Below are 11,632 nucleotides of genomic sequence, written 5' to 3' on the forward strand. Positions count from 1 at the left end.
CTCAACTCCTGCTTTGCGGCCCAGTACTCCTGCTTCGCAGCCCTCTACTCCTGCCCCACGGCCCTCCACTCCCGCCCTGCGGCCCTCAACTCCTGCAACACAGCCCTCCACTCCTGCCCCGCAGCCCTCCACTCCCGCCCCGCGACCCTTCTCTCCCCTTGGCTCCCAAAACACACTGCTGTCGACGCCACAGGATCCCATAGCCAGAATGGGATTCTCTCAGCCCACTGTTCTGCCATCCTTTTCTTTACAACCTTCCAAGGGGGCTAGGCTGAGCCTATCACAGATACAGACACCCAAGAAGAAGAAGTCACGCATGGGATTTTGAATTTTCTCTCTCTCTCACTTTTGGGGGGAGTTATTTTGTGGCATCGATTAATGGTTGCGGAATTACAAAAGAGGAAGGTGGAGTTGTTGTGACATACTCGAAAAGGAATTACCTCAGGAACCGTTTTTCAATTTTTGTTTTTTACAGCAGTTTGGGATTTTCCAGTGCCTTTGTCTCTCTAAAAGAGGACTTTTCTCAAATGTTAATAAACAGGTTATACTGATTGGAGCTGCTTGGAATTCTTGGGACATAATGTTATTCTGGACTTCCCCCTATTCTTATCGTCACTCCTGTCCTGATGCTAACCTACCAGGCGTGTTTCTTCCTCATCTCCCTTTTGACGCTTGTTCTTCTCCAGCCAAACTTGGGTGTCTCGTCCTCATAAAAAGATGTGTTGTTGAAGAACACACTGTCTTGATGACGGCAAGTCCCATTTATTATCATGTTTGTTTTACCATTTAAATTGTGTGTTTGTGTGAGTTAACTTGTCTGCCTATGCTTTTATGAAAAATGTTGAATGTTCTGGCTTTTGTGGCACTGGGTGCAGACTGAGTTAGACATGAGGCTTTTATGTTGATTTGGCATTGATCATAAGATGTAGTTTTTCATCCAGTTTATTTTTTTTTATTTGCTGACCTAAATAGTGGAGTTGTTGTAACTTGTCTTCCCCAACACACAAACCGAAACCAAAGGCATTCACCAAAATAACTTCTCCAGATAAAATTGTAAATTGTCAAACAAATGACAGGGAAACAGTTTAAAAATAACTTTTTTTTATAAGATTTTTGTTTTCATACAGTTGACAAAAATGAATAAATACGTTATCTACAAAGAGCTATTCACAGTATTTTTTTTTTTACATTATGTACAGTTTTACATATTTTTATAAACATTTTTTTACATTTTGTAAAGTTTTTTAGCTTTTTTTGTGACTCACGGTCAACCTGTTATTCCACACAACATTCCCGCTTAAGAGCTCTAAAACACCAAAAGGTTAACGCTACATCCTAAATTGGCATTTTGTTAAACGTTTTTACAAGACTCATACATACATCCACACACTTACATTTCTGATCATAACACCATGCAAACAAATCAGATATTCGCTCCTTAAGTTTTAATCATAGGGCTTGAGCCTCATTTATACTTTGCCGTACGACAGGGTCGCTCACCGAAAATGGACCATCTACAAGGTTGCAACACTTGCAAGCTTGTGGATTGGCTAGGTCTGGCGAGTGACACCATCATACAACACGGTATAAATTAAAACGCTATACTTGAAAGGGATACCTGGACGTTTTAACATTTTAAATGTTTAGAAAATGTGCCACCATGTTCCAGAATACGTACTGAATATTCCAACAAGGCAGAGCTCATTACCAAACAAAAATGTCAAAATACATTGAGGAAACGAGCAAAAATCTAAATACTGTAACGTCAAAAAAAATTTCTTCTCTTAACAGGCACCAACTATCGTCCTTTCAGCCATCCAATGATATAACACTTAATGAAACAAAACAAACCTGTGCAAATTACAGTCTTGGGAAGAAAACCCCTGACATGATTCTTTTTCTTTTAAACAAAAAAACAGTCTTGTTTTACAACAGTCAAAACAAACAGCGTTCTGTTAAAGAAATTATATCGATCTTTGTCAATAAAAGCACTATGATCAAAAGAACTTGGCAAAGAAAAGTTGACATGTTCCTTTGTCTCCAGTGGCCTGGAATGTGACATATCCCAACATGCACCACCAGCTATCAAAATATTTAACTAAAATAAGTCCTAACACAACTACTAAAAAGTACATTTTTTTCTTTTTTTTACATTTTCAGCTGCCATCATTGTGCAATTTACCCTTTTTTCTTTTCTTTTTTTTAACCACAGTACAATTCCTGAACTGGGCGCTTACCGTATGTTCAAAGACTACAGTATGATTGCTTTCAATATAGTTGTAGTCGTGTGGGCCAAGCGAAACGGTGGCCCGGACACGTAATAACAATAATATTAAATAATAAATAAAGATATTGGCTAAATAAGTATTTGTTGCGTTAGAAAGGTGTCGTTTTCTTCTTCAAAACGAGGCACTGTTGGTGGAGGTGGTGGTCTAGGGGGTGAGGTGTTTGCGTTGCTTTTGGCTGCGGAGGTGGAGGGGGAAGTAGAGCCCCTCGGCGTCGCTGCCAGGAGAGCTGCTCAGGCTTTCCTCCCCTGAACTCAGTTCTTCACAGGAGTCCTCGCTGGAAGGAGAGAGAGATGAATGTTTAGCGTTTGAGTATTTGAATATCACTAGAAGGACACACAGTTCTCTGTACAGCTGTCATTTCTTTCCAGAGAAAGAGGAGGCTCAGAATTGTTTTCTTCCCAGTGCCTGAGTAATGTAGAGCCTTTTCCTATAATATCGATGAACCACTTAACTTCTATTTTGTACTCTAATTCATCGCACAAATGGTGTCGTTTAGAGATGTATGCATGTCAGTCTCACCTGTTCTTGCATCAGTTGGTGTGTATGTGACTGAATCAGTCACATGTCATTCACAAGGAATATGACACATCCATTTACTACACCACTAGTTGCATTAACTACCGCTGCTACAAAACAGAAACTGCTGGAGGCCTTCGGCCTTCCCTAACCCAGTCTCTGACGTCATGGAAACTAAGTTACAGTGGTTGCTAGGACGTTACCAACGACAAGGACTCATTATCTCAGTCCTGTCTGGAGGTACGAGAGAGAAGCGTGTGAGAGTCCAGACAGCGTAGTGTTGCTGTCGGGTGGAAAGCTCATATGTCCAGAACTGTTACTGTTCAGTATTGAATTAGAAAATAGCAAAAGATGCGACGCAATGCTACTTTTGTGTGACACTGTAGCATGACAAAGTAGGGCATTAAAAAAGTTTAAATGTGGAGATAAGAGGTTTTTGCCAGACAGCGCTGATATGAGAGTTCACAGGAGGTGCGGTGGATGTTATGAAACCAGGGCCAAAGGGGGAGAGAGAGAGATAGAGTGCGTTGTCAGAAAGAAGTGTGAAAGAGGAGGAGACAGACGGAGGGTTGTCTTGGGTGTAATACAACCAGGCGTGACGTGGGGTTACAATAGACAAGAAACTCCCTGTCTTCTTGTTCCCCAGCTAGTTGCATAAGCAGAGCAGTACAGAGAGTCTGTGAAAACTGTCTTATTCACTTATTATGTGAAACGAGATGATTTTCCCCCCATTTTATTGGGACAAGTTATCCCCCAATAAGCAATTTTTTAACCGAATTGTCTAGAAGCTGAAGCTGAACTTTATGGTCTCGTTCAATTGCAGAACCAAGTTTCAATTATCAGACAAAAATGTGTACAAATTCAAATTAACCCCAGATTTCATAACTGACAAGGTTTTACAGTGCAGTGCTGTTGTAAGAGTAGAGGAACTGATGTGATGTCAAGTCACAGTGACACACACAGAGGGCGTGTCTGTACGGTTCCTTTAAATGGATGTTTGTTGTGTTAGTGAACTGCTGGGTAATTTCCATAGAATTCTCCGTGCCAAGCGCGCCCTGACGTAGGCCTTCTACCCCTTCTGCTATTTTCTCCACCACTGTTACTTCTGTGTTGGATGGATCCAGCTTATGATAGCTGGGTTGGTTTTTGTTTTGTTTCTCAAACTAAGCTGTACGTGTGTCTGTGTGGAACTTACAAAACTTTCCCATGTACTCTCAGGCATTTTTAGTATGCCTAGAATCAGTGGGGAACTGAAACCTTAAACTCCGGCATGGCAGGTGCCTTGCTCTTGCCACCCAGTTACAGAGAATGGAACCCTCAACTCTTGGTTGTATGACAGTGCCTGCCCCAAAATGTATTTGACAGAAGTGCCTTGCTCTACCAGTTATTCAATGATGAAAATCATTAGCTGCAACCCTAGAACGCAGTTGAGGGAAAGAAGGAAGAAACAAGGTAGAGAGGCAGAAAAGTGAATAATGCATCAGTAGGATTTACCTCTCGCTCTCGTCCCAGCCCCCCTCGGGGATGGTGGGCAGCTCCGGCACGCTGCAGTAGCTGCTCTGCAGGTTCTGGGCAGTACGGCGGGACACAATCCACACCAGCTTCTTGTGGTTTGGCTTGCTGCACTCAGGCGAGGCGTAGTCCGAGAGACACTTGGCTACCAGGTCACACCAGTACAGCAGCTCACTGTCTGAGATCTGGAAAAAACAACAACACACGTGTTCATGGTCATATACTAAAAATGTGTTTTTAAGGTTTAAAATGATATGGAGACACTTTTAGTTAGTCTATTTTGGTTCTATATGATTACAATCACAACAATTGGTGATATTGGTAGGTAGGGATTTTAATTACAAATGTTTAACAGGTCTAAAAGTCATTTGAGTTTTCACTGAGGCTCTTGTAGAGAGATTATCAAAAATGTTTCCAATAGAATAAAAAACAATGCAAGCAAAGAATTGTGTGCACCACAAAGGCCTGAACCACAGTTAGTACCATGGCAAGAGTTTCTTGTGCATATAACAGACACCTCGATAACCGGTTTTCCCCATTTCTGTTTTTGAGCACAGAAACCCTTGCCCTTCCCTGGGGTTGTGAGATTGTGGAGAGAGGCGACACAACACCAGTTTACATAATAGTCTGTCAGCAGAAATACGTTTTGGGCAGGATATCAAACTGCCAGTGGTCAGTAGTATCAACTAGACGCTGACTGCCCTGGCATTCTAACCCTCCAGACCTCTATAGACGAGGCCATGGCCAAGTCACTAAACTAAGAATAACCCCATGCTATTTTAAATACAGTACCGCTGTGCATGGCACAGGGTCAACTGGAATGTGAATTCAAACAACTCGTAGGAAGGAGATGATTCTTAAAATGACCTGGCCTGTCATTAATAATGAGCTTTGTGTTAAATTACAGAGCAAATGTAGTTTGACTCCTGCATTCATGACCTATGACAGTGCTTCTCAACTAGGTCAGGTCTCCAAAGTGGGTCAATTCTGATTCTGTTGCCAAACAACTTGAATACGGGGATGTTTATGTTTTTGATGTTGTAGTCAGTGTACTTTGCAATGAAATCTGGTACCCAGCAAAGACGAGAAAGCATCTACAAAGATGCTGTGCTGTAAAATCAATCCAGAAAGTCACAATCTGTCGAAAGTCGAAACCTTAGCTTTTCTGTGTTGTGTTTGTGTAAATGTGATAATGTCTGGCCCTGGGTGTCCTTGTACTAGAGATAAGGCCCTGGGGGGCAGTTAAGGGACTTGTTCAGTGGTGTTTACCTTGAGGTGTCTCTGGACGTGATGTGCTATTTCCAACATGTCTGCCAGCTGACCAGCTTCTATCTCCTGCATCAGGAGAGACAGGGCCAACACGGATGGCTGGAGAGAGTGAGAGAAACGGCAGGACAGACAGGAAAGTGGGAGAGACAAACCCAGAGCAAAGAGGTAGAGAGTCACAGAAGATTACCCAGGTGGGATACAAAATAAAGTCGGAGGAGCAGAAGAGAATGAAAATTGAAGTGGAAACAAGAACAAAAAAAATGAAAGATTAGTTTTGCTACCAGACCAACTCAAAATTGCACAAAAAACAACAATAATAACCTAATTATCTGCCATACGTGAGGCTTTTTACTGCTATAGGTCTAAACTGACCCTAAAAGGCCTCATAAGACTAAATCCTACCTTGGCTTTGGAGAATGAGATCCGACACAGGCAGGCTTTGAGCTGAGCCTCCAGTTTATCCAGACTCAGTGTCTCCTTCCTGCCAAAACATAAAAGGCAAAAGTCAGATCAAAAGTTTTTATATCAATTGTATTAGCATGCACTGACTTGAGTCACACTTGTAATGCAAAGCTGGTCATTTTTTATGGTGTTCACGTCGCTGACCATGGCATTTTAAGCATTTTCTTTTATCAAGGATACTACAACAGAGTTGGTTATTTTAAGTTGCTGAAGCTGGACTTTCATCGTATTAACAGCAGATTATCTTGCTCTCACAAAATGTTCTCTTCTTTCATGAGTCTATTTAACAAGTTGTTTCACTTGATCCATGACAATTTTTTTAACCACCCTTGTAGATATAGAACAAAAGCAGCCAGCTCATTGTAATCTGTGATTACCAACCAAAATGTTGTCGCACTTAAGAGCACTTCTATCAGGGTTATGTAAGTGTGAGGTGTTTGTTATGAAGGTAGACTGCAGCAAATCTTATCAGTGCAGTTCAGTGTGACACTGGGGTTGATTGATAATTCACTGCTGCTCAACTTGGACTTTTCGCCTACAATGATAAAAAAAATGTATGCCGTCGATGTCATGTGGGAACCCCTATTCACCATTGAGTAGTTATCACCCCTGCCTTTTTATTAGCATGCCAACATTTGGCAGTTGGCACATACAGTATAGAAAATGCCCACTCCATACACATATTCTAGGTTTGTTCTGTACATTTTTGCATGCACATAATGTTCTACAGCCCACAGGTCAGAGTGTCCTGTCTGTTCCACACACACACCCACACCCACACACACCCACACACACACACACATCTCACCTGTCCGTGCAGTGTGAAAGTGCTATCTGGTGATACAAGTGCAGAAACGTTAAGGCAGTGATCGCTTTGGACTTGAAGTCGAGCTTCTCGGACACAATCTTTTCCATGCGGCTGAGGTCGGACACAGTGAATTTGCACTGGCCAATGCGGATGAGCTCATCCGTGGAGGAGAGGTTGCACTCTTCCTCTGTCACCTTGGCAGCCATGTGGAGACAGCTGACGCTGACACAGGACAGGTGTTTGGGCTGAATCTGAGGAGAATGTACACATTGTAAAATTAAAACACATACAATTTGACAATAAAGGACTAAAATGACAAAAAACAAGACACGGGGGAGAGGCTATACTATAGTGTATACCAATGACTATATAAGTGGGTAATGTTGAAATGTATATGGTTCATTGTGTGCCTACTATTTACATATTCTGAGTGCACCGACAGAATCGGACGCCAATACTTGAAGCTTAGCAGATCTGTCTGAATTAATATTTTATCCACACCACTATTGCATATAAAACCGTATTTACCCTTATCATGGCTAGGAATCTGTCCAGTAGATTGACGGCCAGGACAAAAGTCTGGGTGCTGTAGCCAAAGAAACTGGTCAGACTCCACAGGTCTTCCACCTTGGCATCTCGACACTTGGCCGAAATCCGACATTTCATGTCATTCTGGAAAGCAGAGACACATATCCGTGATTAGTTTTGCTTGCGAATATTATTGGACAGCTTTAAAAGGAGTTCATTTGAACATGACAAAACAGGGACACTTGAGACAGACACAAAAGTGGACAAACAAAAACATTAAAATTGTATTTAATATTTTTCTTTTTAAACCGTTTCAACTTATATTATAAGTTGAATTCGGTTAAACAGGTTTCTAGCTAATATATAGTAATCAATCCACCGAATAATGACAAATGTAGCCTTATTTTCAAAACACCTAAACCATGACATAACATGCAGAGGCACAGCCATTGTTCAGTAAAGTGTGCCACTGTGAGCACACGTTAACATATTAATACCGCTCTACACCAGAAACAATATATATTGTGTCCTAAATGTGTTGTATAATGATATGGGTCAGGCCTATCAGGTTACCTGTGTTGTGGATTCAATGTAGTTCAGCCCTGTCTCCTTGGGAAGGTAATAAACTTCTTGTTCATAATTCGCCCTCAGTTCTTTCATCAATTTGAAGGCATCCATCTCTCTTGACACTTGGCACTGGATGCAGTGATCTCTTGAAGGGTTATTTCTTTTATCACAGTATTTTAACTGAAAAACAAAGAAAGTGTGTTGTTGTTGTTATTACAGGGTGACATAGTAACTACTGTTGTAGTCTGCATTTACCCAGCCAACCGATAGGGTCAAATATTTGCACCAGGCATTTTTTTCTCAAACATATATTCTACAAGGCTGCTCTTCCTGCTAGGCTCCTTCAGTTCAAAGACAAGATCAGAAGGGGAATACAAATGTTAAGTCAGCACCTGATAAAATGTCTACTGACTTCTGCCCTCTCAATCATTTTCACAGACATGTCATAGCAAGGTAAAGACAGACAGCTGCAGCTAATCAAATTTCCCACTAATAATTTCATCGGCTGCAGCTGTGTTGTACCCTGATTACATCTAAAGACGCTTCTCCTTCATTCACGTTTGTTGAATGTAGCCTTGGCCAGGAAGAGTTGACTTGTATGACTGTGAAAAGCATCTATTGTTTAAAATATCAAATAGCATAAATTATAAAACATTCCAAACCAATCATTTGCATTTAATCATCATCATTGTTCATTGTATATAGGCCCATAAAAATAAAAGGTGTTCTGCAATATCCTTCCCCAAAATAGTGTGTACGTGAGCTTCGTTCATGGCAACAAAGTGCCTTATACAGCGTTGCCAGGTTTTGTGAGAGAAACAAGCAGGTCTATGAAAACAAGCCCTTTAAACCTCAAATAGCCTATCTAGTAGCTTGTAGATCTGCCCCCTTGTAGATATTGAACAACTCAAATCATGAAAATGTTTGAGAAACAGCTGGTTTAAACAACATTTAGGAACTACATTTAAGAACGAAGCCCCCCCTCCCCCCGCACGTAGCAAGCAACCCGCACGTAACAATATTTGCAAGCAGCTTATAACAAGCGGACATGGCAACCCTGTTAGCAAAGCTTTACCCAACCCCCCTCTGCTCTGCTCTCTCAGCTGGGATTCAGTGTCAGATTTCCTTCGTCGGTTAACGCCTTCTTCTTTACTTCGACTCGAAAACAAAGATTTTTTTCTTTTCTTCTCAACGAACCCCCAATCATTTCATCAATCGTAACTTAATAAATAACCCCAAAAGTCCATCAAATGTGTGTATTTCGATGTAGAATACACAACCCTGCCAGTTCCGACTGTAATAACATGATAGTATTTTTGAAAAGCGGGGGGAGGGGTTGGATTTTTTCCATTCTCCTCGATCAGCTGGTTTTACGTTCGGGGCCAAAAACAACAAATCTCAATTTGATGCGCAATTCTTGAACACAAATCCAAGTGTTTACATTATATTATTGCACACAGACACATACGCACCGAGTACAATACGACTAGTAAAGCTATTGGGGCTATTCTCGGCAGTAAATACCGTGTTTACGTTTATGACGGTGTTATACACAATTATCCGCACATAAACACATCATTACACAAATATATCACATTAATTCGGATACATAAAGCCTATTAATAGTACGCTTCGGAATGCATTATGCTTATGGCCATATAAGATGTATACGCAATTCAAGTGATATTGTTGTAATTCAAATACCTGCCTGTGTGGTGCTGACAACATACGAAAAACATCGATCCACGCAACTACATTTACATTTAATGCTGTAAATGTAGCCATGAAACAAAACTAACCCTATAGATTGCCATTAAATGGTCTTGATTGTGTATTGTTGCTGACTACACCAGAGACGATTGACCAATAATAATGCGATCGAAGGGAAAAATCAATTTCGACCTCCCTTCGAGCATTTTGCATGGAAAAACACACTTAGTAGAACCACATTATCGACACCAACGATGTCAAATACATGTCAGATTTGATCAATGACCCAACAACACTGATCTAACACTGGCTTTAAGTGTAATACATATCCAGATACTTTGAGGTTGTGTTAGCCTACATTTCCTCTCTCCGATCCCATCCTACAGTTAACATCCCCATGTTTTACTCAAAAACACTGTAAATAGAATGAAACCATGGGGTATTTTGAATAAGATGAGTTGTTAATTACCTGTAATGTTCAGTTAAATCAACATCGTATAGTCTTTCTTTCTTCTACTGCTCCGTCCTTCCCTTCCTTCCTTTCTTTCTTTCTTCTCTACTGTATCTCTCTCTGTCTCTACTCTCTCTTTTTTTTTTCTTTTGTTGATGTTGAAAACGGCCACGCCTACTCGGTGATAGCAGCCAATCAGGGAGCGGAGCGAGCGTCAAGGACCGGCCCTCTTTGACGATTTAAAACAATTATTGTGTTTGTATCTTTTGTTCTTCGAATGTTTTAGCACGGCCGCGTTGCATACAGTTTGATAAGGTTTTATTTGGTGTGCTTGTGTATTTTGATTGAGTCGTTTACCTGAGGAATCGTTGTCGTCAGTAACAGACGAGACGAGCCCCTCCTCTAATATTGACGTTTCCAGCAGCCAATCATTTCGTGTCATTTTGGTCCGTTCAAATAGTCCGCCCAAAATCAGAGGTTTTAATTGGCTTTCTGCCCTGGCCTGTATAGAGATATTAAATTACATCATATTAGATTAGAATCATGTAGGCCTGGCCAAGTGCCTTGTTGTGTTCAGTGTGTTGTGTTGTGCTGTGTTTGTTTGTTTGTTTGTTTGTTTGTTTGTTTGTTTGTTTGGTTGATTGATTGATTGATTGAAGACTTTATTAGAAGTTTGCATATAGGAAAGGTACATGACACAGTGACAGTACAGTTCACTGGTACAAGGTCAACTGTGTTGTGTCGTGTTGTGTTGTGTTGTAATTGTGGTGTGGTGTGGTGTGGTGTTGTGTGGTGCTGTGTTGTGTGTATGGTGTGGTATGGTGTGGTATTGTGTTGTGTACAGTTGATACACTCTGACATGAATCCTATGTTGTCATTGTCATCTATGTTTTTTATTTTCTTTCTTTTTTCTTTTTTTATAAGGCTATTTTGTCATCCAGACAGAGAGGAATAAAAAGTGACAAAATACACAATTATGTCAGACTTGTAATAAGATGGAAAATTCCTTGTGAGAGCCTATTGAAAGTCATAAGACGGTATTGCTCTCACTTGATCATAACACTATAAATACATTAATGAATAAATAAATAGGCTAATGTGAGTTAAACAAAAAAAAGAATAAGAAATAAACAGGATTTTTATGGCACTCCTACCAATGTGGGCGGAGCCTCTAGATCCCATTGCCTGGCGGGACAGTCGATATGATTGGCTTGTTCGTTGTCAAGCAATGAAGCAACTGCCAACTGCAGACAGAAAATAAAAATACATTTGAAATCCGAATATATATATTTTTTTATAAAGATTTGTATTTTATTTTTTATAGGACAGCAAATAGGGAGAGAGAGGCGTAGTGACATGCAGTAAGGCCAGGGCTCGGGAATCGAGCCTGTGACTCAGCAATAGAACCACGACTAGGCCATTGGCATCCAGAATGCATTGCACATTTGCCATTGGTCTTCTCTCTCTCTCTCTCACTCTCACTCTCACTCTCACTCACTCACACACACACACACACACACA

General features: G+C 40.8%; 1 protein-coding gene across 1 annotated transcript; it reads right to left on the bottom strand.

The window, feature by feature from the left end:
- Positions 1-1,090: 1,090 nt before the first annotated feature.
- ccng2 (cyclin G2) lies at positions 1,091-10,239 on the bottom strand. The gene is made up of 8 exons (XM_080742612.1): positions 10,130-10,239; positions 7,957-8,130; positions 7,384-7,527; positions 6,856-7,106; positions 5,988-6,066; positions 5,586-5,684; positions 4,299-4,501; positions 1,091-2,562 (listed from the first exon to the last, which is right to left on the bottom strand). The coding sequence occupies exons 2-8, from the start codon at positions 8,059-8,061 to the stop codon at positions 2,433-2,435; spliced, it is 1,011 nt and encodes a 336-aa protein (XP_080598738.1). The 5' UTR covers positions 8,062-8,130; positions 10,130-10,239; the 3' UTR covers positions 1,091-2,432.
- Between the last annotated feature and the right edge of the window lie 1,393 nt (positions 10,240-11,632).

This window comes from Nannobrachium achirus (genome assembly GCF_963921795.1).
Source record: "Nannobrachium achirus genome assembly, chromosome: 15".
Taxonomy (NCBI): Eukaryota; Metazoa; Chordata; class Actinopteri; order Myctophiformes; family Myctophidae; genus Nannobrachium; species Nannobrachium achirus.

Coding starts and splice junctions, on each gene's coding strand:
- ccng2 (XM_080742612.1), bottom strand. CDS start 8,061: ATGGATGCCTTCAAATTGATGAAAGAACTGAGGGCGAATTATGAACAA. Junction 7,528..7,956: donor ACATTGAATCCACAACACAG/GTAACCTGATAG, acceptor TCTGCTTTCCAG/AATGACATGAAATGTCGGAT. Junction 2,563..4,298: donor GGCTGGGACGAGAGCGAGAG/GTAAATCCTACT, acceptor CTCTCCTTCCAG/CGAGGACTCCTGTGAAGAAC.